The 25,062-nt window shown below is 40.0% G+C and overlaps 3 protein-coding genes across 3 annotated transcripts; 2 read left to right on the plus strand and 1 right to left on the minus strand.

Annotated features, from left to right (window-relative positions):
- Positions 1-1,854: 1,854 nt before the first annotated feature.
- p2rx2 (purinergic receptor P2X, ligand-gated ion channel, 2) lies at positions 1,855-6,827 on the minus strand. The gene is made up of 12 exons (XM_038702540.1): positions 6,324-6,827; positions 5,808-5,943; positions 5,610-5,681; positions 5,400-5,475; positions 5,209-5,305; positions 3,928-4,008; positions 3,683-3,836; positions 3,468-3,598; positions 3,259-3,349; positions 3,081-3,146; positions 2,914-2,991; positions 1,855-2,757 (listed from the first exon to the last, which is right to left on the minus strand). The coding sequence occupies exons 1-12, from the start codon at positions 6,488-6,490 to the stop codon at positions 2,659-2,661; spliced, it is 1,248 nt and encodes a 415-aa protein (XP_038558468.1). The 5' UTR covers positions 6,491-6,827; the 3' UTR covers positions 1,855-2,658.
- A 377-nt stretch (positions 6,828-7,204) lies between these two features.
- pes (pescadillo) lies at positions 7,205-15,408 on the plus strand. Its single transcript, XM_038704144.1, has 15 exons — positions 7,205-7,228; positions 7,448-7,527; positions 8,094-8,247; positions 8,555-8,664; positions 8,880-9,051; positions 9,191-9,280; positions 9,967-10,083; positions 10,307-10,384; positions 11,806-11,895; positions 13,036-13,166; positions 13,256-13,381; positions 13,824-14,008; positions 14,369-14,511; positions 14,611-14,778; positions 15,015-15,408. The coding sequence occupies exons 1-15, from the start codon at positions 7,205-7,207 to the stop codon at positions 15,087-15,089; spliced, it is 1,743 nt and encodes a 580-aa protein (XP_038560072.1). The 3' UTR covers positions 15,090-15,408.
- Positions 15,409-16,875: 1,467 nt separating this feature from the next.
- gal3st1a (galactose-3-O-sulfotransferase 1a) lies at positions 16,876-24,363 on the plus strand. The gene is made up of 3 exons (XM_038704554.1): positions 16,876-17,238; positions 21,970-22,120; positions 22,372-24,363. The coding sequence occupies exons 2-3, from the start codon at positions 21,993-21,995 to the stop codon at positions 23,519-23,521; spliced, it is 1,278 nt and encodes a 425-aa protein (XP_038560482.1). The 5' UTR covers positions 16,876-17,238; positions 21,970-21,992; the 3' UTR covers positions 23,522-24,363.
- The last annotated feature ends 699 nt before the right edge of the window (positions 24,364-25,062 follow it).

Here is a 25,062-nt window from a genome sequence, read left to right on the forward strand (position 1 = left end):
CACACACATACACCTACACACACACACGCACACACATATACCTACAAACACACACACACACACACACACACACACATACACCTACACACACACACACTCACATACACCTACACACACACACACACATACACCTACACACACACACACTCACATACACCTACACACACACACACACACATACACCTACACACACACACACTCACATACACCTACACACACACACACACACACACACACACACACACATACACCTACACACACACACACTCACATACACCTACACACACATATACACCTACACACACACACACTCACATACACCTACACACACACACACATACACCTACACACACACACACTCACATACACACACACACACACACACACACACACACACACACAGAGCCCCCTCAGTGACCCATCCGTCACCCAAAGCTGTAAACTTGAGGGAAGTTGTCGTCCTCTTGCACACTAGATGCTAATGCATATATAATAGTTTTTAAAAAGAAAGTATTACATTTTAGAAGTTCAATAGTTTAATGTTTCCTAAGGCAATGAGTAATCCTGTTAAATAATTGTGATCTTAATATTGACCAAAATAATTAGCAGCCCTACATGAACATTTAATTTAATTGATGAAATTATAGAACATTTGTTGTGTGAAACTGCACCTCTGCCTTCTTTCTGTACAGGCTAATGCTTCATTCAATACATTTTGTTTTGTTTTTAACTTATAAAAACTTTTGAAATGGTTTTACATTTGGTGAAGTGCGCATTATGTCTTGTTTAGGACTCGAAACTCAAAGTTCAAGACTTGGACTTGACTTGGACTTGTTGGTCCTTGACTTGAGACTTGACCCGGACTTGCCAGTTATGATCGGTCTGGACTTGGGACTTGAGTGCTAAGATTTGAGACTTGACTCGGACTTGTAAAACGATGACTTGGTCCCACCTCTGCCACAGACTGTCACACGTTTCATCAAACATAGTTCATGCAAATAGCCGGCTTCACAGGCACAGTAGGCGCATTTGATGGCGCTCATATAAAGATTAACTTTTTTATCTTTCCTTTATTAATGTGTAGGCCTATATCCTAATCTAATATCCTGAAAATTCTTTATTGTTAAATGTGTGTTGAATATAAACTCCTCTTAGGAATTTCAATGTGAATTTATGTGAGAATATTCTTAAATAAGGAAATATATTCAGTGATTGGTCCTTGGCTACATCATCATCCAAAATCCTGTTTGCAGCACAGCAACGTGTCGTAATCAGCACCACGACTGACTCTTAAGATTTAGTCCTACACTTCACTCAAAGTAGGACTATGATGCTTGATAACTAACTTTTAAGCACAGCTTTGAGCCAAGAATTCAGTTCTTAGCAGTGTTCTAATTCTGAGAAGCTTGATAAATACGGGCCCAGATGTGTCTGGCTGGTTGTGAATTGAATATTTTACTGTTATTTAATTAGGGAAAATAATTTTGTGGTTAGTGATTACTGTGAGCAAGGCTAGATCACAGTGATCTTAATGCACCTCCATCACTTTAACCTCATTGCTCCACAGATGACTCATTTTGGCTGCATATGGGTGTCTCCCAGACAAGTAATCGCATTTCAGACTCTGATCTGAAGCACAATTAGATTGGCTCCTTCGAGCTTCTTACTGACATATAGTGTACACGTACAAATGTAGGAATGAGTGCACTCGTGCACTTAGACGGTGACTAAATTCTTTACATTTTCACTTGTTAGCCCCACAATGCATCTTTAGATCAGACCACTCTTTTTGAGCTTGGCATTGAAATGAATTAACATAAGCACAGTCCTTTTAAGATATAAGATTTTATGAATTTTCAGCTCTTTACATGTCATAGACACACAAGGCGCAAACTGACATGTGACATGTCCATTGTGCACCTCCATCTATTACGGCAGATATTGGCCCATTACGTCTTAAGTCTTTCTTCACCGTTGACATTTGTATTGCTCTCAGGAGTCCAGATGGATTCACACTTCCCCACAATCTTGTTAGAGAAACCATTTTATGGGAAATGTCTGTGTTATTTGATTACTGCTCATTGCTCTCCTCGAGCATCTCCTGGCCATTTCCTCCCGTGTCCTCTCGCTATGCTGAACACAGGTTGAAAGACGAAGGAAGTGAATCAGAATAATAAGACTTTTCAAACATGGTGTGCAGTTGACAATGCGGATTTATAAGACTAAAGGTCAATGTTTTAGGATATACGGTTAGTAAAATTATGGTAATACTTATGTCTGAAACTCGAGTTGATACAGGACATTTAGGCTATTTCACTGAATATCTGCAATACATTGATAGTTATCATAAAGGTGAACTCAGACTTTAAACGTTAACGACGTTAAAGAAAATTAACTGCATTGTTGTACAGTTGGGGTCCATCAAGGTTTGAGATGATATAGGAACTGAATACACTGCACAGGCAGGGAACCTCTTGTCTGTCAGAAGATGCCTTCTGTCGATGTGGTCCTCTGTCAGTTTATTCCCACATATAGCGAACGTTGGCAGTCCATAACTGAGCTGTGGCAGACACCTGAGAAACCAGTTGGAGTTTTATGTCGCTGATGGAGGAGAGGCCCCACTCTTGGACAGCGAGGGCTGAGGCAACTGTGGCGACATTACAGCGGCACACCGTCTGACAGGTCTGAATGGTTTGAGCCGTAGCTGTTGACGAAGCTGAGCTCTGTGGAAATGGGCATCTTGGGCTCCTTGATTATCTGCGGAGGACAGGTATCCTTCAATTTAAGTGAGCCAGCATGCACAATACCAGGACCATGAAACCAAAGCAGCTACATAGAATTCAGCTATCCAGTACTCAAAATATCAAGAATATCAATATGAGTTGAGGTGAATATGTGATGCATTTTACTCACCTCGTCAAACTTCCTGTCACTGTAGACTTCATTCTTGTCAATAAACGTCAGCATTATCCAGTCACAGATGATGGTGCACTGGAGGGGTGAAAATGAAAAGAAATACCAGTTTGTGGTTTGTCAATAGCTGCCACTTCAAAGTGTCAAGATAAGAAAGGAATACTCACAATCCCAACTGAAGTCATGGCAGTAACCGTGCTGATGATGGTTGGGATGGGACTGAATTTACCAGCCTGAAAAAGAAATGGCATGCAATGTAATGACTCTAGTGATGGTGGAGTATCTAAGTACATTTAAACAAGTAAAAGATCTGAATACTTCTTCCACCACAGTATCATCACTTACATGTCCATGAACTATGACATCCAGACGGATGCCATAAGCCTTGATAAGTGTCCGAGACTCTACTCCATCCTTGCTGTAATATTTGGCAAACCTGGACAATGACACAGAAATTACAAGGATACAGGCAGAGAACCGTACACAAGTCAAAGTGACAAACACAGTTTAAAATACTGAACAAAAAAAAGGTAGCGTTGGGTGTTTGAGCTCACCTGTAGTAGTAACCAGAGATGTCCTGATCCTTTCGGAGATCAAGACGGCGGAAGGAATATGTGGGTTTACAGTGTGAAGGATCCAGGTCCAGGTTACAATTCCAGTTGATGAAAACCCCTATGACTCCTCCCTGAGCAAAAACAGCAATGATCATCTGTGTGCCATCCTTAAAATATCATAGAGCACATTTTTGCGGTGAAGAAGTCCTACTCACAGTCCTGCAGAGCTCACTGAAACTCTCCCTCGCTTGGTCTGCGATGTACCCCAGGCGGAAGTTTGGACAGTAGGGCTCTTTCTCCTTATGATAATGACACTTATTGAGGTACAACCTCATGCTACGCTTGTTTGAAGCATCTTTGATATTTCCCCTGCCAAAGACAAAAACAAGAGTAGGCCTACTATTCTAATGCCCAGAGGCATTGGCTCCAGTGTGTGTGTGTGTGTGTGGAGTTACTCTACCTCAGTACTTTAAATCTGGGGAAGTGGATAGAGTTCCTGATTGTCACTGTGAAATTGATGGCCTCCACTAACGCTGGTTCTCTGTTGAAGACACCAAATAATCAGAGTAATATTCTTCTTCTTTCAGTTGGTTTCAGTTAGACGTTTTGCTGCTAGTAGCAACCACTACTGCACAGTAATTTTAACAGGCATCCCTTGTTGAAGCATTTTCAGCTCTATTATATAACTGCTTTGTGACTGTTGTTGACATAACGTTTCAGTTTATTGCTAACCAGCCATTAACCTACGTGTCTGAGGCTAATGTGCCGCTAATACAATATTTCAAGTACAGTTAGCTGTTCATTTAATGTGGGCTAGTAGTACATTTTGCCCTTTTTTTTACTTATTCTTGTCAATATTTATTAAATTGGTTAGGATTACTGTGTTTTACTTCCTGCGGGGACTAAATGTTGATCTTTTCCTAGCATTAGAGACAGTAATGTGAATCCAGTTTCCTTGTTACTTAACATTAATTCATTTTTTCAACATCTTTGGTCTAACAGTGGATAAAGGCTTGACACAGACACCAGGAAACTAGAGGCCCATCATCTCATTATCCCTCCGTGGGTCTAATGTTCATGGCCATGGTTCCCAGCCTTCTTGTCTTGCTTTGTCTGCATTCTACTCAACCAAATTTACCTTATTAAATTGTCTGATTTGAATACATTTAAGGGTCAGAATGTTTTGAAATATCCAGTAATTCACAAGCAAAAAGCAAAGGATGGAAAAGTTGGTCAAAATAGCACAAATATGTGTCTTTTCATTTCCTATCCTGTTAATCAGGTTTATCTTGTTGCCCTTTGGGGGGTTCTGACCCCCAGGTTGGGAACCACTGCATTATGGTATATAAACTGATTTGTAATCACTATCATTACATATTTGTTGTACAGTACTGGTGTTCACAGATTCACATCTGCTTGCAGTAAAACTTCAAATGCCAACTGCTGTCTTAAACCTTTATTGCAAGTGTGTTTAGCTCACTGCATTGCTGTGCTAAAGGTATGATGAAGGGAAAAGAAATTTCATGTATAATACAGTACCAATTAAGCTTTCTCGAGACCCCCACCATGTCTGTGTTTAGAGCTGGAATAGTCTAAAGATATTTCTTTTCATTTCTGTAATATTTTTATATCAGATGTTGTCTTTGCAACATTTTTCTTATTTTGTCTATGGGTTGAGATATTTATCCTGAGTTGAACTTGATCAACCAACCTGACTGAGATTATCTATCATCTGCCTTACCGTACTACAGCGTACTCCTCAATAGGACACCAGGTTTGGATCTCACAGGTTTTGAAGGTGTGGTTGTAGTACTGAACACATCTGCCGGTCCTTCTGCCTGTAAGAAAGTGTTATGAAGAGATAAAAGACACTGTGGCAAACACAGATGTATTAAGCTTGAAGAAAAATCTTGTGAGGAATAAAAACAGTACCATGGCCATCAAAGTCAACCTCTCCCTGGACACAGTCAGTGTCGGTCGTACAGTTGGCATTGGCAACTGTGAAATGCTGAAGTTAAATAAGACAGATGCTCACTCATAAGAGAATAAAGGTGTCTTTGTAACTGATACACTTTTATAGCATTGCCTTTCCTTGCATGCTAGCAGCTGTTATTGTTGAAAAAGCTTTTGTTGACCTCTCACCTCGGCGCAGGTTCCTTGCCTCTGATCATATGTAACTTCTCGTCTCAATATCGTGCTAATCACATCACCACCCTGTGAGGGAAATGCCACGAAAATAACATTCATTCAGTACGGTTTACTCTGCTGTGAAGCGATCATTATGCTGACAGAGTAGTGAAACGTCTTTGATTGTGATGGAGCGTTTTGTTCTGAACTCACCTCTGAGGGTTGAGCGTACTCCACAGTATCAAAGACATCATCTCCATGTACTGCGTAGCCTTTCATGCATGTGTAAACTGAGCTGTCAGGACGAGTTTCACTCTCTTGGTACGCTTTCTGACTTATAAAGACATACCTTCAGGATGATAGAACAGACTGTTCAGCCCTCTTTGCTGAAGCCCTTCAATCATAAAACAACACATCTAATCTAAGAAATGGATTAGATTTGAAAAAAATAAGATGTATATTATGTATAAAATGTACAGAGAGACTCAACCTTAATTCTTAATATTAGCTTTGTTTACATCAATTATGCTGTTTATTTGTTTACAGTTGAAAAAATGCCATTCTTGGGTTTGAGTATTGCATTGTATTACATATTGCTGGCAAAATACAAGCCCCAAGAAGCGTTCAAGCAAACAAAAGATACATCTGATAACAACATATGTAGAAAAATCAACAATTCCATAGAGTATTCCTCTACAACAAACACTGGGCCTGCAACATGAAGCTTACCAGATGAAATAGGTGATCACAAGAAACTGAACGCCTCTGTAAATTACTCCAAGAGTTCTGTTTCTAACCACCATCACCTTTGGTGTCTCGTAGTCCCAGAAACCAAGAAAATACTCCTTTATAAAAAGTCGTAACCCCATGATGAACTGATGAAATGCTTCACACATATCCTGAGATTTCCTTCCAAAGTCTAATTTCTCTATGAGTATATTTCTCTGTATCTAGCTTTTTATATTTCTCTCACTATTTTTCATTCTCACTCACTGCTCCTGCTCATCTCCAATCTGCATCTCTCAAGCATCTCTGGCATCAACAGGGGAGGAGGAGAAGAGAATGGGGTGGGGCTCAGATGTGGTTGAACCTTGCATTATTATTTCAAGTCAATTTATTCAGATTATATATTTCTAGTTGACCAGGCTTAAAATCTGGACAGTGCTTACACAATTACATATTAACTTATTTTGTAGACATTTTTAAACATTTGCCTGTTAGTTTTGTTTCCTGTCTGTAATGTTTTAAAATTCCAATGAAATAAAAACGTATTTTGGAGGAATTGGTGCACACAAACTAAAAAAGTTAAAGTGCATGATATTGACACATGGCAGATCAAACTTAATCCGATATACTAAAAACGGAAGCGCGAGTGCATTAAAATACATCAAAAACGCGAGGTATGTTTGTTAGTTTGGTTTCTATGCAGGCAGACCAAGGTCGACCCCTCACGTGGGTCCTTGTTACTGCTTGCACCGCCTCCTCCGCGCATGTCAAACGACACGTGCATCGGCTGCCTGAGTTGGTAGCGAGCGTTGTGTTCGCGTGTTAACTGCTTGATTTGTAGACCATTTGCTAAACATCTGCGAAAAGTCACATATCGTTTGTAAATGGGAGGTCTTCAAAAGAAAAAGGTAAGAGTTGACGTTGGGCTAATGTCAGGCTCGAGCACATTAACTGCTGTAGCATCCCGGCTAGCTAGTTAGCTAACGGAGCTAGCTGGAGTTTGTTTTTCTGCAACACATTGGTTGCAGATGAACATTTGAGGTCAAACCATCTAGTTAATCGGAGTATGAATTAAAGCCATATAATTTATGGGTGTTTAACGTGATCGTCTGTCTTTTTTCCCCCAGTTTGAGAGGGGCTCTGCCACCAACTACATCACCAGAAACAAAGCTCGCAAGAAGTTGCAGCTGAGCCTCCCGGATTTCAGGTGACGTTACCGTGTTGATTGTAATGAAGTTGGGCGAATTGGAAACAATCTTGTATCGTGGTGAATGTGTTTTGTTTTGTTTTTTTTTATCGACGTACACTCATTTTATTAGGTATACATAGTTAAGTTTTTGCCCACCCCTTTGCGAGTTGTAGTTTAATAACGTTACTCGTGAATTGTACTGCATTATACTGAGATTGCTGCAACTAACAATTTATTTCATGGTTGATTATTTTCTCGAATAATCGATTAGTTGTTTCTGTAAAACATCAGAAAATGGTAATAAAAGTCGATCTGTTTCCCAAAGAAGACGTCCTCAAATGTCTCGTTTTGTCCTCAACCCAAATAAATTCAGTTTACGGTCATTAAGAAGCAAAGAAACCAGAAAATATTCATATTTAAGAGGCTAGAACCAGAGAGTTTTTCTTTAAAAAATTACTCAAGCTGATTAATCGATTATTAAAATAGTTGCTGATTAATTTAATAGTTGCTGCTCTACTGAGAGATGTACCCAAACAGCGGCCATGTCACAGCTAAATAATTCCTCATGCCTCTCTGATTTTCAGGCGACTGTGCATCCTTAAAGGCATCTACCCTCATGAGCCCAAGCACAAGAAGAAGGTGAACAAGGGCTCTACGGCCGCGAGGACCTTCTACCTGCTCAAAGACATCCGCTTTCTGCTGCATGAGCCAATCGTTGCAAAGTTCAGAGACTACAAGGTATCTCAGTCATGTTTTGCCTATTATTTTTAAATATCAAATCCAACAGAATTGTATGGACATGCTTAAAAGCAACACTTTAATGTGGTATGTAAAATGCTCTTAATTGTACTGTATTAATTGGTTGTGGAAACAATTTAACACAAAAGAAGTAGTAAGTCTTTTTTCCTAAGTTAGAAAATTGTCTTTTGCAAATGTAATTTGTTCCTTGTTGTAGGACATTCTTGTTCCTTCTTTTGAGATGTTTTTGCAGTAATGGTGGGAAATGTGAACACTGTCTTATTGTGGAAATGTTTGGTCTTAACAGGTATTTGTACGCAAACTCAAGAGGGCTTATGGAAAAACAGAATGGTCTGCAGTGGAGAGACTGAAGGAGAACAAGCCGACCTATAAATTGGACCACATCATCAAAGAAAGGTGAAGCAGTGTTATTCTCCCCACTCACCGTAGGAGGGCATTGTTGAGCGTAGTTGACTTTCTCTGTGGAAAGTCAAGTTGAAGAGTATCAGCAGAAATGATGGGAAGGGGGTTCTTTGAAAAAACTAAAACACATTTTATTTTGCCTTTTTTTTTTTTTTTTTTTTAATGTCTCAAGTTGTGTTGCCTCACTGGTGCTCTGTTTTTTGTGGCAGGTACCCCACCTTCATTGATGCTCTCCGAGATATCGACGATGCCCTCTGCATGTGTTTTCTCTTTTCCACGTTCGCCCGAACAGGAAAATGCCACGTTCAGACAATCCAGCTGTGCAGACGCCTCACTGTGGAGTGGATGAACTTTGTGATTACATCTCGTGCTCTCAGAAAGGTGCCACTTTACACTGTGCAGCAACCTCCAGGCTGCTTTAGTTATTGACATGTAAATGGGGGGAGGGCTGTATATTGTAGTGTTTTGAGTTCATTGACGTCAGTTTTGTAATTAACTTACACGTCTCTGTTCCTGATAGGTTTTCATCTCCATCAAGGGAATATATTACCAAGCTGAGGTGATGGGACAGCTCATTACCTGGTTGGTGCCATATCAGTTCGCCCATGATGTAAGTGAATGACGATATGCAGTCCATGGTGATAATGCTAAATAATAAGCACTCACTTGATTATTATGGGATTACACTGAAGATTGCACAGCTTTGTCAGCATTTGAACACATAAACAAACACTGTTGCTGTGACACACGAGAGCTTTAGGCAGTTTTAGCTGATGGAGCAGAGTTACTAGGGCTGAAACGATTTATCAATTAATTCGAATACTAAAAATTCTTTGCATCGATGCTTCGTTTTAATTCATATAACTATATAGCGCGCTGTTTCACACGGATATTTATTACTGTCGCACCTGGCACTTACAGTGATCAAGTGAACACAACATGATTATGATGGCGCTGTTTGCAAAGTGGAGGAAGCGAGAGAAAATAGCGAGGGACGAAGAAGAAGGTATGTCTAAAGTATGGGATCATTTCAATCTAAAAGAAAACAACAACTCTGTAATTTTACAGCCTGTCCACTGTAAAACGAAACGTATGTAGCCTACCGCAACAGCACGACGGCATCTGATCAGAAAGCACCCGGTCTAGCATCAGGTCCGCGGAGCGGCCAAGCAAAAGTACCTCTTAAACGATGACTTGATTTTATCTGTAGAATACTTGATTGCTAAAAGCATTGTTAGCTGCAGCCCTAAGAGTTACTCTTTTGTGTAAATAGCTCTTACTTTTTTGCTCTTACAGCATCCAACAGATGTCGACTACAGAGTAATGGCAACGTTCACAGAGATGTACACCACTCTCCTGGGGTTCGTTAACTTCAGACTCTACCATTCCCTCAACTTGGTCTACCCACCAAAGGTATCTTGGAATGTGAAAACACGCCTTATTTATCTGTCTTGATTATGTGTGGTCACAGATATTACGTTACGCAAACATATATTCTCAAGCCTTTAAATCCTTTTGTGGCATATTTCTGTTATGTTCCATTTGTGATGATAAGGAATTGTTAACAATGACACTGCATGATTGCGAAAGGTATTTATGGTTATTAGCACTGTTAATGTCATCCCTCCTTTTGCAGTTGGACAGTAAAGCAGAAACGGAGCTGAAGGAAGAGGATGAAGCCGACTATGCCATGAATTCAGAAAGCTACTTGGAGGTGAAGCTCATTATCTTGATTCATTTTAAAGGATCTGTTAAACCATTCACTCTCACCTCTACTGGTATTTAATCGTATAGATAGATTTGTTTTTATTTACCCAGATTAAGATTATAATGAAGGTGGTTGGAAGATTGTTTATGGTGCTTGTGACATTGGAAAATGATCACAGTGACGTCTGTGGATTCACTGTGGAGCAGCCAGGATTATGATTAGGATTATTTCTGAACAGACACATTGCTTTGGTATTTTAAAACGTTTTTGTTAATGCTGTGAGCAGCACAAACAACATTCCTTCCCCGCCATTGTATCTGGGTGGAAGCACAAACCTTAGACAGCTATGTCGTAACCTGGACAAAATAAAACACTGCATGGCTTGATACATCAGTACTCTGTACATTGTGGCTGTCTGCTATCACATCAGTAGAATAAAAAAATGTGTGTTGAGCATAAGCCAGTTAACAGACTTAAGTACCGGTCAATCTTTAAAGTACTTATATCCTTAAGGCCATACATTTATACTTGTGCATAGGTGTGTCTGTCATACTGCAATTACACCCACAAACGCTAGTCAGCAGTAGCGCTACAGCGTCCACTGTGTTGACTTTTGCTGGCCGTGCAGGCTAACTTCCGGTTTAGCACTCCACTAACGTAAATGGGGGTAAAATTGTAAACGTGCGGCTGGTGTAGCCTTTTCAAATGTTACCGACCGAGTGGATCAAATTCTGATAGCGAAACGAGTCATTTCGCTCGTGTTGCGACGGTCAATTATATTGATTCACTGTGTTACAGCCGCCGTTTTGGCCGCTAGTAAATGTTACTTCAAAGCGCGGGATACATCCGGTTGGCTCGGAGGCATTGCGAGGCTACCCAGCCGACCAATCACAGAGCTTATGGTCCGCGTCGACTCAATGTGTAGTTAAATTTTTGAGGAGGTGCACGTCAGGAGATTTGACGCAGAAGTATAAATTGCACTTTAAAGGCCAGTTTGATTCATGGATCCATGAGTTTGATGGCTTATCAGATGCAAAAACACAGAGGTTTAATAATATTGAGGGAATATTCTACAACCCTGGAAAGATAAGCACTGCCTTGTTCTTTGTGATTGCATCTGGTGGTTTGATTCTGTTCCTTTGCAAGAAAGGACATTCATTAAACCTGATGCAAAGCAGTGGTTCCACAAAAATGTATTTATCTTGTAAAAACAGCACACACTACTGTCCTTCCACTTTACTTATTTTAAAGTGATAAAGTTAGATATTACATTGCGTACCAGACATACTTCTGCACAGTTATTTGGAAAATCAGGTTACTTAAAACCATGTAGTTTCCTTAATCTGTTTGTTGACAGCAGTGATGCGTAGGTGTGAACAATTAAATTAGGGACTGTAGTTCTAATCCTGTTGTTCTTGGCTGAGCAGAAACTGTCAGCTCTGAGTGCCAGTCTGGCGCGGGTGGTTTCAACTGCAGAGGAGGAGGAGGCTGAAGTCGACCAGTTTCCTGCTGACGGGGTAAGAAAACTTGTTCACAAAATATGATTTGCTGTGTCTTATCTAAAAACACTGAGAATAAAACATTGAGATCATAGTAACGATAATGAGAAATTTCATCAAAACATTCAGGAAAAACAAATTAATTGGTCTCTGAGGGCAGAGGTAACTGGTAACATGTCTTTGTCAGAGGAGTCAAAGCTTTTAGAGGTGTGAGACTGGGGATTACAGCTTCAGGTTTGGTTGGTAAGGAAAAGATGTTTATTACCCTGGGAAGCCAAACTGGTTTGAGTTTCTCAATAGGCTTGGGCAGTCACTCTTTTCAGGTTTAATAGAAAGGGAGTCGTCTGTTGTACTGAAAGTACTGTATACCGTAGTTTACGACGCTGATTTGTTTGATGGGTCAAAGACAAAAAAAACAGCTGCAATATGTCATGTCATTCTTTCAGTCTTTGCGCAAGAGTTAATTCAAAGAACTACAAATTAACTTGCATGCTTCCTGAGATGTAGTGCAAATGAAACACAAATGTGTTAAAAGGACTTTCAGTTCCTGAGTTCAGCTCCTGGGCTCCTTAGTTCTTTGGACAGTGTGGTTGAAATGGCCATCATTTTGGTTGTATTTCTTTATTTTATTAGTATCACTGTTATTACTGGGCTTCAGTCGTTAATATGATTTTGCTGCAATCATGTCTTCCAAAATTGTATCAAATTAGTAATAATATTATAATCATTTCATGAGTATATTGCCAGTGTTTGCATCCATGGAAACAAAATAAATACATTAGCATATATCACTATTTTTCTATTTGAGAGTTTTCTTGTTAAGAGACCTTGAGCTGGGTTGGTAACTGTTCTTGTCGTGGGCCTCTAAAGCCCATTGAGACATTGTGTGGGAATGTGGGCCACACAGATGAACATTCATTCATTGGGGACCTGACTGCATTGATATAACACCCCTGAGCTGCTGTTGGGCCGGCTTTTTTTTTTATTTTTTTACCTTAAGTTTCTTTCTAGGACTCAGGCTTTTGTTCCCTTTTTTTTAGTTCAGTGTTATCACAACAACTATACCTGCATTTTTAAATGTCATCTTCTTGTGGCCCAGCATTCATGGAATTATAAAATACCTCAATAAATGGTTTCCTTTTCATTCTTTTTTTCCAGGAGGACATGGAAAATATGGAGGCCAGGGAAAAGGAACAGAAACAGCAGGAAGCTCAGAAAAAGCTTTTTGAGGGGCTCAAGTTCTTCCTCAACAGGGAAGTGCCCAGAGAGTCGCTGGCGTTTCTCATCAGGTGAGTGAGAGTCGCTGCAGTGAAAATCTACTGGACGTTATAAACTTCAAACCTTTCTCTATCTTTTGTGTATTGTTGCTGTCTTCCAGGTGTTTTGGTGGTGAGGTGTCCTGGGACAAGTCAGTTTGCATTGGTAGCACATACGAGGTGACAGATGAGACCATCACGCATCAAATTGTTGACAGACCCAACATCGACAAACAGTATATCAACAGGTAAAGGAATGTTGTGGTTTTCATTGTTTTTAACACTTTCTTGCTTTTGAAACAGTAGAACACGTCTTTTTTTTTTTTTAAACAATTAGATTTACAGTATATGTCTCCTAAATACAGAGTCTCTGCTGACTGACTGTGCTCCTTTCTCCCTGTACATTACCATATCCTCTACAATGCCTCCTTTCAGAGGCGTATTTCCCTTCTCTTGCCACCAAAGCAATCCTGTTCTTTGTGTTGTACAGACCATTTCCTTTCTTTATTGCACTTTGCCTTTTCAAAAGATCACTTCAATCATGCCTGCAAACTCCCTATTTAGCAGATAGTATAATCCCCACAGTTCTATATAATAAGATATGGACTGATAATTTCATATATAAGAACAGGAAAATAAACATCTTACATCATAAGTGGTTATTCTCTTTTACTATACTATTTGTCTTAGGTACTACATCCAGCCTCAGTGGGCATATGATTGTGTCAATGCCAAAATCCTCCTGCCTGTGGAGGACTACTTCCTTGGAGTGACTCTGCCTCCCCACCTCTCTCCATTTGTGGAGGAGAAGGATGGAGACTATGTGCCCCCTGAAAAACTGAAGATCATGGCCTTACAACGAGGAGAAAAACCTGGTAGCTTTTCTATTTTCACATACACGCATGGTCACACCTTGATTACACACTGGTGATTGCTATTCAGTTGATTATTTGACTTCTAAAAACAATTGGCTGTACCAGTAATAAATTAGGTGCAGCATAGTAGGGAGTGAACACAAGTGAAATCTGTTTGATTTTTTGCAATTATTTTACATCCATTTTAGATTTGATACTAAAGTATTTTTTCTTTTGATAAGTCGGTCAACAAAACCTTGTTTCGTCTATTGTGAGTCAGTGTTGTGAAATAGTTAAGCCTAAATGGGGTGCACAACTATATAAGCTTTGTAAATTCAGAGACCATGGATACACAATTTATATATTTTACTTCCATTATAGCCCAGGAACAGGAGGATGAGGAGGGTGAAGATGAGGAGGGTGAAGATGAAGAGGAGGAAGATGATGACAACGAAGAGGATGAAGAGGAAGAGGCAGAAGAGAAGACTCTTAAGAAGATGGAAGAACAAAGGTCCCAGGGCAAGGTAAGAGACTCCTGATCCCTTTTTTCCCTCGCCATGTATTTATTTTCCTGTTTTTACAAACTGGCGGAATCTTTATCAACTCATCTGTCATCCTTTCAGTCTCTGCAAGTCAAAGTGACGCCGGGGAAAGTGAAGGTAGAAAACCCAGCACGCTTGGAGCAGGAGGAGAAAGCAGAGGAGAAACGTCTGGCCATCATGATGATGAAGAAAAAGGAGAAGTACCTCTACGACAAGATCATGTTTGGAAAGAAGAGAAAAGTCCGAGAGGTTTGTTCCATTTTGTTGATTAAAAATTGGTTGTAGATTAGTCTGTTTGTGCTGCCATGGTTACAGATAACATTCTTACCTTTTTTTTTTTTCACTATCGGGCAGCTTATCTCGGACTGAGAATGTTAAACAGTATTGTGTAGCTGCTGTGTGTAGAGTACATTCAAGCTCAGCGATAACCCTCAGAGTTCAGACGTCTAAAATTCCTTAACTGTGCATAAATTCACCTCTTACAGGCTAATAAACTTGCTGCCAAGAGGAAGGCCCACGATGATGCTGAGAAATCAAAGAAGAAAAAGACGAGAAAATGACTCATCTGATGATGTATTTATCAGACTGACTTTTAAGTATTTGTGCATAACAGGTTCCCATGTCATAAAACCTCTAAGTGCATTAGACAGCTCTGTGAGTGAGTTACGTGCACCATGTGGGTGCATTGACCTCTGCATAATTTCAAGCTAAAGCGCAGGATGTGGCATCTCCTAACTGTGTAATTATTAATGTAAAAGTGTTTGCCTTTATGTTTGTATGAACTATTCTACATTACACAATACTTCTTCCACTTTGTTTTAAAATCTGTACTTGAAATGGTCTGTATTCTAAATTAAACACAACCTAATGATCCTGTTAGTTCTGATCTTGTTACTTCAAATGAAGTTGAGGTTTCTTATTGTAGGTAAGCTACTGCATGTTTCTTCATATTCAAGAAGGATTAGTTGTGATTTGAAACGAGCAGTTGGCCTCTAATAACAGAGGAGTTGCCCTCTTCCAACAGCTATATTTGGATCAAGACGTGATGATACACGGAGCAACTTTTCGAGCAATAGTGCTGGGCAATGTTGCCGTCAGTGGTAATGAGTAAAGATTACTAACGTAATCCCCTTCCCCCATCACTCTGCCACCGTCCACGCATCACCGCTCTGTTCAAAACATAGTCGGACTTGCCACTAGCAAGATTGCCCAGCAATATTGCTCAAAAAGTTGCCCCGTGTATCATCAGCTTAAGACTCCAAACTCCACATCTTTGCAGAGGCTGAGGTCACAGTGCCGCTGTGGGTGGGTCGTCTTGAGTGATTTGTCCACACAGGGGCCATTGTTGCTGATGACGAAGGAGCAGGGGCCCTTCTGCCCTCTGAGATGCTGCTGTGATCGTGGCGGGCCAAACGCCAGGCCAGTCATGCCCAGTTCTGCTTCAATCTCCTCATTCTGTTTGTGACGCTCGCTGCCCACATATCACCCTGATCTGAATTCCGCGCATGCCCACCCAGTCCAGGTCTCAGCCTTGCACTCTGGGTGCCTGCAGGCAAAGGCGACCCTGCTCAACAAAAGCGGGTAGTGTCGACCCTGAGCATGACTAGTGACTGGTGTGGGATGAGCAGCACGAATCCAGTGCGCCTTCCAGGAATCTGGGCCACAGTGTGGAGAGACAGAGCTCATGCGTACTGTAATGGATGAGGCGTTATGACCACATATTGCTGCATCCTGGCCAGCAGAGGCAGATGGACTGTTGCTCGTGGTTGAATGTTCATTTCATTCTCTATTGAAATGTCTGCGCTGTCTCGCACAAGAGACTATTGATAATGGCAGTTTCACAAGGATAAGATACCGTTTTGAGTATCATAAGTCAAAGTTAAAATACCTCTAGGCCTACTTTTATTGTAACAAAAAAATCGATCACTTATAAATGAAGAAAATACTATTTGAAGCATGTACGCCGTTGCATCAAGGGTGCGGAGATTGCTTAGTTTGCTTTGATGTGTAGCAAAATGTGATAACTGTCCTCTACGTTCTTTCTACAGCATGCACTGACAGCTAAATGAGTATTTCAAACAATACAGAGACAGAGCAGAACTGATCAAGTGGTACAATTAGAGCCTTTGTGCTTTGCCGTTCTACATTTGTTCCTTTTATGCTGTTTTTCCGTCCCTCGTATCAGCTTGCAGCTCAGACTCCACTGTCTCCACTCAATAGCCCTCTGTATGTTGACACTGAATAGGCACTATACAGCCTCCCTCGCCCCCTCCCTCCCTTTTTCTTTTAGCCTACACTCACTGACACAAGTCCACGTCCCCTGACAGAGACCCTGACGTCACAGGTGGCTACATGAGCCTCCCTGCAGTGCTTTATCCAGCCAGATCAGTTTTGGCATTGAAAGTTGAGGGGAGGTGGCAGGTAGCCCGAGGCATCAGGTGTGCCTGCTGATAGAAAGAGGAGATGAGGAGCGGCAACCAAATGAATGACCTCCGCAGCGCTGGACATGTGATAAGGGGAACGCGGGGCTGTGCTGGGTCTATAACAGTATGTGTATGTCAAGATCAGACATAAGCTGCTCGACATTTGCAGATGTAGCAGGGATATCTACTAGTAGGCTATTATTCATCTGGAACTGAATGCAAAGGAAGAAGACAATGCCCTTGGACAAGAAACTCCTTTAGTTTCTCTTTGGATTTACGTATGAAGGTAAGACAGCCTTCTCCAGTCTTTTAATTAACCTAAGTTTCCTCTCAATGCCTTGTAATATGTTTTTTTTTTATCATTATATTAGAAAAACAAGGTGATATTATTATACTTACCACCTTACGCAATCCCATGAAATGCAGAGAAGGAAAACAGTTCAACATAATCTTAAATCCAGTTGTGTTTACTCTTAAAACAATATAACTCTTGATGTACTGAACTCCTGTTAAACCACAACAACGAATAGCCTAAAGCTGGGTTTGGTGTGCAGGCATACAAAGCTGAGGGTAAATATTTTCAGGCTAAACGTGAGCTTTAATATTGCCTGAAGCAAGTTATAGCCTATTAGTATGCATTTTACAAGGACATAGGGCTACATTAAGGTCAAATGGCACTTTAGGAAGAGTTGAGCAAACAATGATATCAACTAGACTCAAAAATAACACATTGCATTTTAAATGTCCAGCAAGGAATAAAATAGTGCCACTTAAAATTCCCTATAGGCCCAACTGATCCACCCAAACTATAGCCATTTCCTCAGATGTGTCCCAACAGAGTGGCTTCTGAGGCAGAGAGGAAGAGAGAGAGCTCTTTCACATGCCTGACAATAGCCCCTTCATGGAGTCCAGACAAAGAGCAGTAGCTGTGTTTGGAGTGCAATGTTTGTATTAATACTCGATGATAAGACTGAACCTAAACTGTAACTGCACGGTTCATAAGACAGTGCAAGCCCACACCAAGGCTTATCAACCTCAAGCCACAACCCAATGCTAGACTAAAATCAAAACATTAATAACACTTAATGACACTAACACTGGGCCAAATGTTCCCGAGAAAAAATCATTTATGATTCATTCATTTATTATTTGTTTTGAACATGAGCAGAAAACGTGCAGGAGCAAAGTCCAGGGGTTTATAGCCTAAACGAATTTATCATTGATGATAAGCACCACACACATATTTAAAAAGGTGCAACTTCCCCAAACACAAGACACAAAAGAAGAGGGAAGACAGCCAAAATGTGTGTTGACTCGGCAGGGATGATGTGAAATGAGAAAAGTTGAGAGAATACATATTTGAAAGCACTAGGCTACAGAATGCCCGAGAGACTTTGTGAATTATATGCTTTTTAAAATATTTTTTTGTCACCTGCCGCTTGAAGTGTTTCCCTTTACATAAATGAAGACGTTTCCACCATAAATTGATGCAGAAAAGGTATAAATTGATAACACATGCACTCCTAAATTAGCCAGACTCATTTCACCTTGTCACAGCACAAACGTGCTTAGCTTTTTTCTTCTCTTTTCTCATCGCTTTTTTCTTTTATTTCTTTTAAAAAACCTACAATATGCCATTGTAGCTATTTAAGACTGGGCTGGGATCAAGTCTGTTTCAAATTCATAAAGGATTCATTGTCGAGCTGGTAAATTTACAAACATGATCATGAACAAAAGTAGTGTAACCAGATGATGGCCAACACACCCAGTTACAAACACACATAACCACACACAAATGGAAAGAAAAATGGAAAACTTGAACACACACAGTTTAATTTGATTTCTTTGTCTTCAAAATAGTAGGCTATCAGTGACAACAATTGAATATGTGGGAATCTCCTTGAAGATATTCCTTCTGAAATTAAATGAATGGCTGCAGGCAGGCTTGGAAAACACACTTAAAGTCAAAATACTATAGGGTCACTGAATTAAAGATGATTTGTAGTCAGTAGCCATAACCAGGTCAATGGCCATCTGATCCATAGCCACCTAACAGAAAGAAAAAGGAGCAGACTGGAATTCAGATAATAGACTTCAAAAAACCTGAACCTATTCTTTAGTGCTTGCCTCTTAATTTTAGCATTAGTTGTCAGACTAACATTAGGAAACTAGCATTAGCTGGTTAGCATGACTAAAACTTTAAATAAACTCCTCAGAAAGATCTAAAATTTAAAGACTGAACTTGACTGGCATTTGTACTGTCGGCTATTTAAGGAGAATGTCTTCTTACAGTTCTTTAAAATTCTTCTTACATTTTATAAATATCAACCCTTAAAGTTCATTAAGTAATCTACATTTGAATTGATGGGCTCTTAATTACAACATAAATATTAATTTCATTGATCCATCTATTTTTCTCTTTCTGTTTTCTCCCAAGATAAGATTTTTTGTGATGCATCTGAGTCACCATTTCTGATAAAACAAAGTCCAACCCTGCCTTTATACTGACCTGCTACACTACTTGCGGGACACTTCCTAAAGATAAACATTTTTTATTTACCTGTCATAGGCTACTTATCTGTTGATCAGATGTTTTGCCCTAAAAGAAGAAACAAATATCATAAAATTGTTGTAGAAAGCTTTAATTTTAACTTTCTCGTACATGTAGAAATTCTGTACCAACACAAATTTGATGGTTTAAAACAAATGAGTTAACTGTTTGTTCTTTCAAAATCAATACTTCATTACCAGTATTTATGAACTTGGCTTGCTAACATAGCAAACAGTGTTAACACTGGTAACAATCTATGAAAAAAACCCATAAACATAAGATGATAAGATTTGTTCATGGGGAACCAACTTTTTTGTCTTGTTGCTCTTTTAAAAAAAAGCAAATATTTAGTTGAGGCCCTCAGTCACGTTTCATGTCTGTGTTGTTAGCAGTTCCACTAAAGAGACATTTCCCCTCTAAACTCCTCCGATTATTTAATTTAAACAATAGTTTTAACAAAATTAAAAATGATCCATTATTTCACAAAAAAGCAAAGATTAAAGACCCTTTGGGGGGACCGACCTCCAGGTTGGGAACCACTGGACTAAACTACTGAATTCACTGGGCAGACCATGTTCCGAGCCAACAGAGCGCAAGATGAGAGGAGGCAGACTCGATGATGCTTGGTGCTCAAATGCAGCCATAAAGGACACTGTTTCCCAAATGTTTGACTTTTTATGTTAAGAGGAAACCATGTTATCATCTTTCTGCTGTTTACATTCTCCCCAGACGCAAATTAAAAAATTCCCTGTGGAACATTCTGTGTGTGTGCGTGTAGGCTTTGTATATACAGTAAATCACTGTATATTGTTTTATTTAATTTAATTTAGGCCATATGTTACCATATTTTAACATTTAATTATCTGTTAAGCTCTGTGTGTGTGTAGCATGAAGGGACTACAGACCTTCTTTTGGTTATACAACCTTGTGTTGTATAATGACAAACTACCTTGTACCTTGCGTATTTAAAGTATTTAAAACTAGCTCCACCTCCAGCAACTACAACAGTCACAGGGGCCATTTTACTGCAGAAAAAGTACTTTTATGTTAAGTACATTTTGCTGATGATACTTCTGTACTTTTACTTAAGTAGGATTTTGAAAGCAGGACTTTTTTGTAATGCAGTATTTTCACATTTCAGTATTGGTACTTTTATTTAAGTAAAATATCTGAATAATCTCACTGGTAAGGTAACAGGTAAAGGTAACAAAAACTGATGGTTTTATAAATTTTAACTAAACAGAGCTTTAACTGATTTTAGCTCATAACTTCACTCTGTTACCTGCTGTGAAAGTACATTGTTGGTCACAGTTTACAGTGGTCGGTATCATCTCAGTGGGCAGTCAGTAAAATGAGATCTAAAAATAAAAACACTTGAAGATTCCGAACGCTTTCACTGAATGTGATTTTTACCCAGTCTTTTACATAATAATTCAAAATACACTTTTTTTGTGTGTGTTTGAAAAAAGCAATAAAATCTGAAAACAATGTTGCCTCACACAATCTCCTTAAACCATGCTCTGTACTGGGTTCACAGGATACTGCAAATTCCAGGTGGTGTTTGTCACTTTGTTACTTGTGTAGCTGAATCAGCAGGTGGCTCCTCTTACCGCCGTCTGCAGGGGGCAATGCAATATCACTTTCCACAGTAATGCATTATTTATTTTATGAGGCATCTGAGAAACACAGGGTTGGTAATTTCAACTCGCAAGTATGTCATTTTGTAACCCGCCATTGCAATTTTAACTACACCCTGTGTTTTAACTGTGGACGGCTGTATGAAATGAGGTTATCGGTGAAACACTGTCATATGCTTTGGGAATGTACCTCCCAGTGGGTAAATATTCTTGAGCACCTTAAATTATGGTCCACCTGAAAACAGTACTGTACTATAAACAAGCTGGAGTTGCCATTAGTGGGTCACTTTAAGTTGTAAGGAATGGGTTAGGCCTCATGGACAGAGTGTTAATTATGCACCAGTGCAGAATTCAGATCTTACTCTAATATCTTTCTGGCACAGTTTCAAAAAAATCAAACATGATACTGTTGTGTTTATTACAATTTTAGGCTCTTGCATTGGATAGCTTTAAATACTTTATACATGTTCATGCTGTCATGACCACTCCAGTAGAGAACAGAGAACAAAGATTTTAATCTGTAGTCACTTTCATTCATTCATCCAACCAACCATCACCATCTAAATAAATCATTCCAAGTCATTGTCATTGAGCATCTCAAGAATAACAAAATCATGTCTGGATAGCTGGCAGATAGAGGATGCTTAACCTGATTTCTGACTCACGGTGTCAGGAACAATTCTTCAGCCAGTAACTCCAATTATTGTGATTTTGTATAAGTAAGCACATCGTGAGCAATGTACAATCCAGAGTCAAATTCCTCATGTGTACACATACCTGGCAATAAAAGCTGATTCTGATTCTGATGATGATGTTCTGTGTTTTTAAGGTAATCCTTGATTCTGCTGGAACATGACTGGCAAGAAAGGGAGGCAGTGGAGGTCCATGTGCAAAGGCCTGGTCCTGGGTACCCTCCTAACCAGCTGCATGATCCTGCTTTACTGCCTCTCCACGCCACAGATCCATTTCAATCTGCCCGAGTAAAACTCATCACACGGACATACATGCAGATAAACACAATGCAAAACATACAATATATCAAGTTTATTCAGCAATGACGTAGAGCAGAAATGATTTGGTGTTTTGACAGGAAATGATTATTTAAGTGATTTTTCAGTCAGAAATGACAAACTTTTTTTCTAGTTCCATCTTCTCTTTAATTTGTGTGTGAGTAAGCGGAAAGTAAAATTTCATCAGCACATTTATTATTTGATTGTTTTCCTCTCTACAGGGTTCCAGTGCCTTACTCTTGCGCCCATCGTCCATCCCAGCTCCGCCCCAAACCAGCCACAAACAGCACATCACAAACCACAGGCCAGACCTGCACCCCTAAAGTGGATATCATGTTCATGAAGACCCACAAAGCAGCCAGCAGCACCTTCCTCAACATCCTTTTCCGCTTTGGAGAGAAGCACCGGCTTAAATTTGCCTTCCCTGACAGCAGAAATGACTTCTTCTATCCGTCTCTCTTCCAGCGCTCCCAGGTTAAAGACTACAGACCTGGAATGTGCTTCAATGTTATTTGTAATCACATGCGCTTCAATGCGCCTGAGGTGGCCAAGTTGCTACCAATGGACACCTCCTACATCACTATTTTGCGAGACCCAGCAGAGCTCTTTGAGTCATCCTTCCACTACTTTGGCCGGCTGGTGCCATTTACCTGGAAGATACCAGGTGATGACAAGCTGACTGAGTTTCTACGTGACCCACATTACTACTTTGACCCAGAGGGCTTCAACTCTTTCTACCTCAAGAATCTGCTGTTCTTTGACTTTGGACAGGACAACACTCTGGAGCTGGATGATCCGCGGGTAGAAGAAGGGATGAAATTCATCATTGACCGTTTTCAGCTGGTCATGTTGGTGGAATACTTTGAGGAATCACTCATCCTGCTCAAGGATGCCCTCTGCTGGGAGATGGATGACTTGCTCTTCTTCAAGCTCAACGCCCGCAAGGGATCCACTGTGTCTAAACTGACCCCTGAACTGAGGGCCAGGGCCCTCGAGTGGAACGCGATTGACTGGAAGCTATACCAGCATTTCAACCAGACTTTTTGGAAGAAAGTAGACGCATATGGACGTCGGCGGATGGCTGAGAATGTGACAGAGCTCAGGAGAAGGAACGCGGAGATGGCATCCATCTGCATTGAGGGGGGTCATGCTGTAGAAGCTGGCAGCATCCAAGAGACAGCCATGCAGCCCTGGCAGCCCATCGGAGAGAAGTCCATCATGGGTTATAACCTGAAGAACAATGTGGACAAGGCACATCGGAAGTTGTGCCGTAAGATGTTGATGCCAGAGCTTCAGTACTTAACAGAGCTTGGGGTTAATCTGTGGATCACCAAGCTGTGGGGCCATGTACGAGATATTATTAACTGGTGACTAGGAATGTGAGAAGAGTGGCCAATTCAACTCTGACAGACTGTATTAAAAGGAGGATAATCTGACTGTGTGTCTGATGGAGTAAAATGTTACAGGTGTCTGTCACATTTCAAATTGTATGACCTGTCTCATTTTGTTAAAATGTATCCACACTGACTGACTTTGCATTTCAAATGATTTTGCGCTGTAATGTATCTGATGGGTGCTTGAAAAAAAATATTGTAGACCTCACAATCTACAAATACTGAACCAGTTCACTGCTCGCAGATGTGGCCTAGTATTGTTTTCTCTGTTTGTTCTAGTGGAGTAGATGAGTAAACAGTGAAGTTCAGTACTAATTTTATAAGCCCTTTAATAGAATAAAGACAAAAATGTTGCCATTCCTGCCAGTTTTTTTAAGGTTGTTTGAAGACATGGAATGAATGGTACTTCACTTTGAACTAAATATTGTCAAACTTTGTCAAACCCCCAAAAGTTGAAATATTTTGGTTCTAACAAATGGAAACCCCACTAAGGGCTAAAATACAGGTGTAAAGGTAGCATATCATAATTTTTTTTAAAATTGCTGAGCAAATAGACAGACCTTTCAAATTAATGGCAGACATTTCCACTTGTAGTAATAGGGTCAGAACAGGTGCAACTAATAACATTAATGATCGCTCAGTTCCAGAGCTTCAGAACTGCTACAACTAAATCAAATGTAGCAGTCATTATCTGCTTTTCCTGCAGTGACAAGTCAAAATGTGTGTCATGGAAAAGGTCTGATAAATAATATGCAAAGAAAGCAATTAATGAGTACACCACTATGCAATCAAGAATAAAAACAATGTCCTTATTAATTTACTTTCTTTGTCAGTTTTTATATATTATATGTTGAGTTTTCTTCTCTGTGATATGACACTTCTGACTGAAGCTTCTCCCGGGCATTTTGCAATTCTCTCCTTTCTCCTGATATCACAATGCCAGGTGTTTGGCAGGTATATTTACGACGTGGTGGGACTTTGTTACAGTATGAGCCAAAAAAAACATTTAATTGTTAGCCAAGTAAGGTAAATCATATCTAGAAAGGCACTCTGTCAGTGACTTACAGTGTTAAATACCACCTACATGTGTTTACACAGCCTCATGATCCAGTGGCAGCTGGTGCATTTTCCTCCTGGAGGAGAGGGGGGCTATACTAACAAAAATCAAATGAACGTGTACTAAGGTATCACTCCAGTGTATTTAAGGAAAGCCTAACCAAGTAGTTTTGGTACCTAAACCTAAGACCGTTTCACAGCGTTAGTTATGTGTTTATACTTTGGCTAGGCTTAGAGAAAAATCATGGTTTGGGTTAAAACAACAAGTTATCATTTAAATTTCAGGGTCACACAGGAATCGACACCCGATTTCACAGTTGAAAGGCATGACCCACTGACCCACCAAACCTGCTCCCTTATTTGACTCTATGTCTCCTGACATCCTAAAGCCTTTCTGGCAGAATTTTTTCCTTTAGTTGCCAATGAGTGTATCCTGAGTACTACGCCGACTGAACGGTATTT

Source organism: Micropterus salmoides, unplaced genomic scaffold, assembly GCF_014851395.1.
Source record: "Micropterus salmoides isolate LMB-PRFRI ecotype aquatic unplaced genomic scaffold, ASM1485139v1 Ms_hic_scaffold_7, whole genome shotgun sequence".
Classification (NCBI taxonomy): domain Eukaryota; kingdom Metazoa; phylum Chordata; class Actinopteri; order Centrarchiformes; family Centrarchidae; genus Micropterus; species Micropterus salmoides.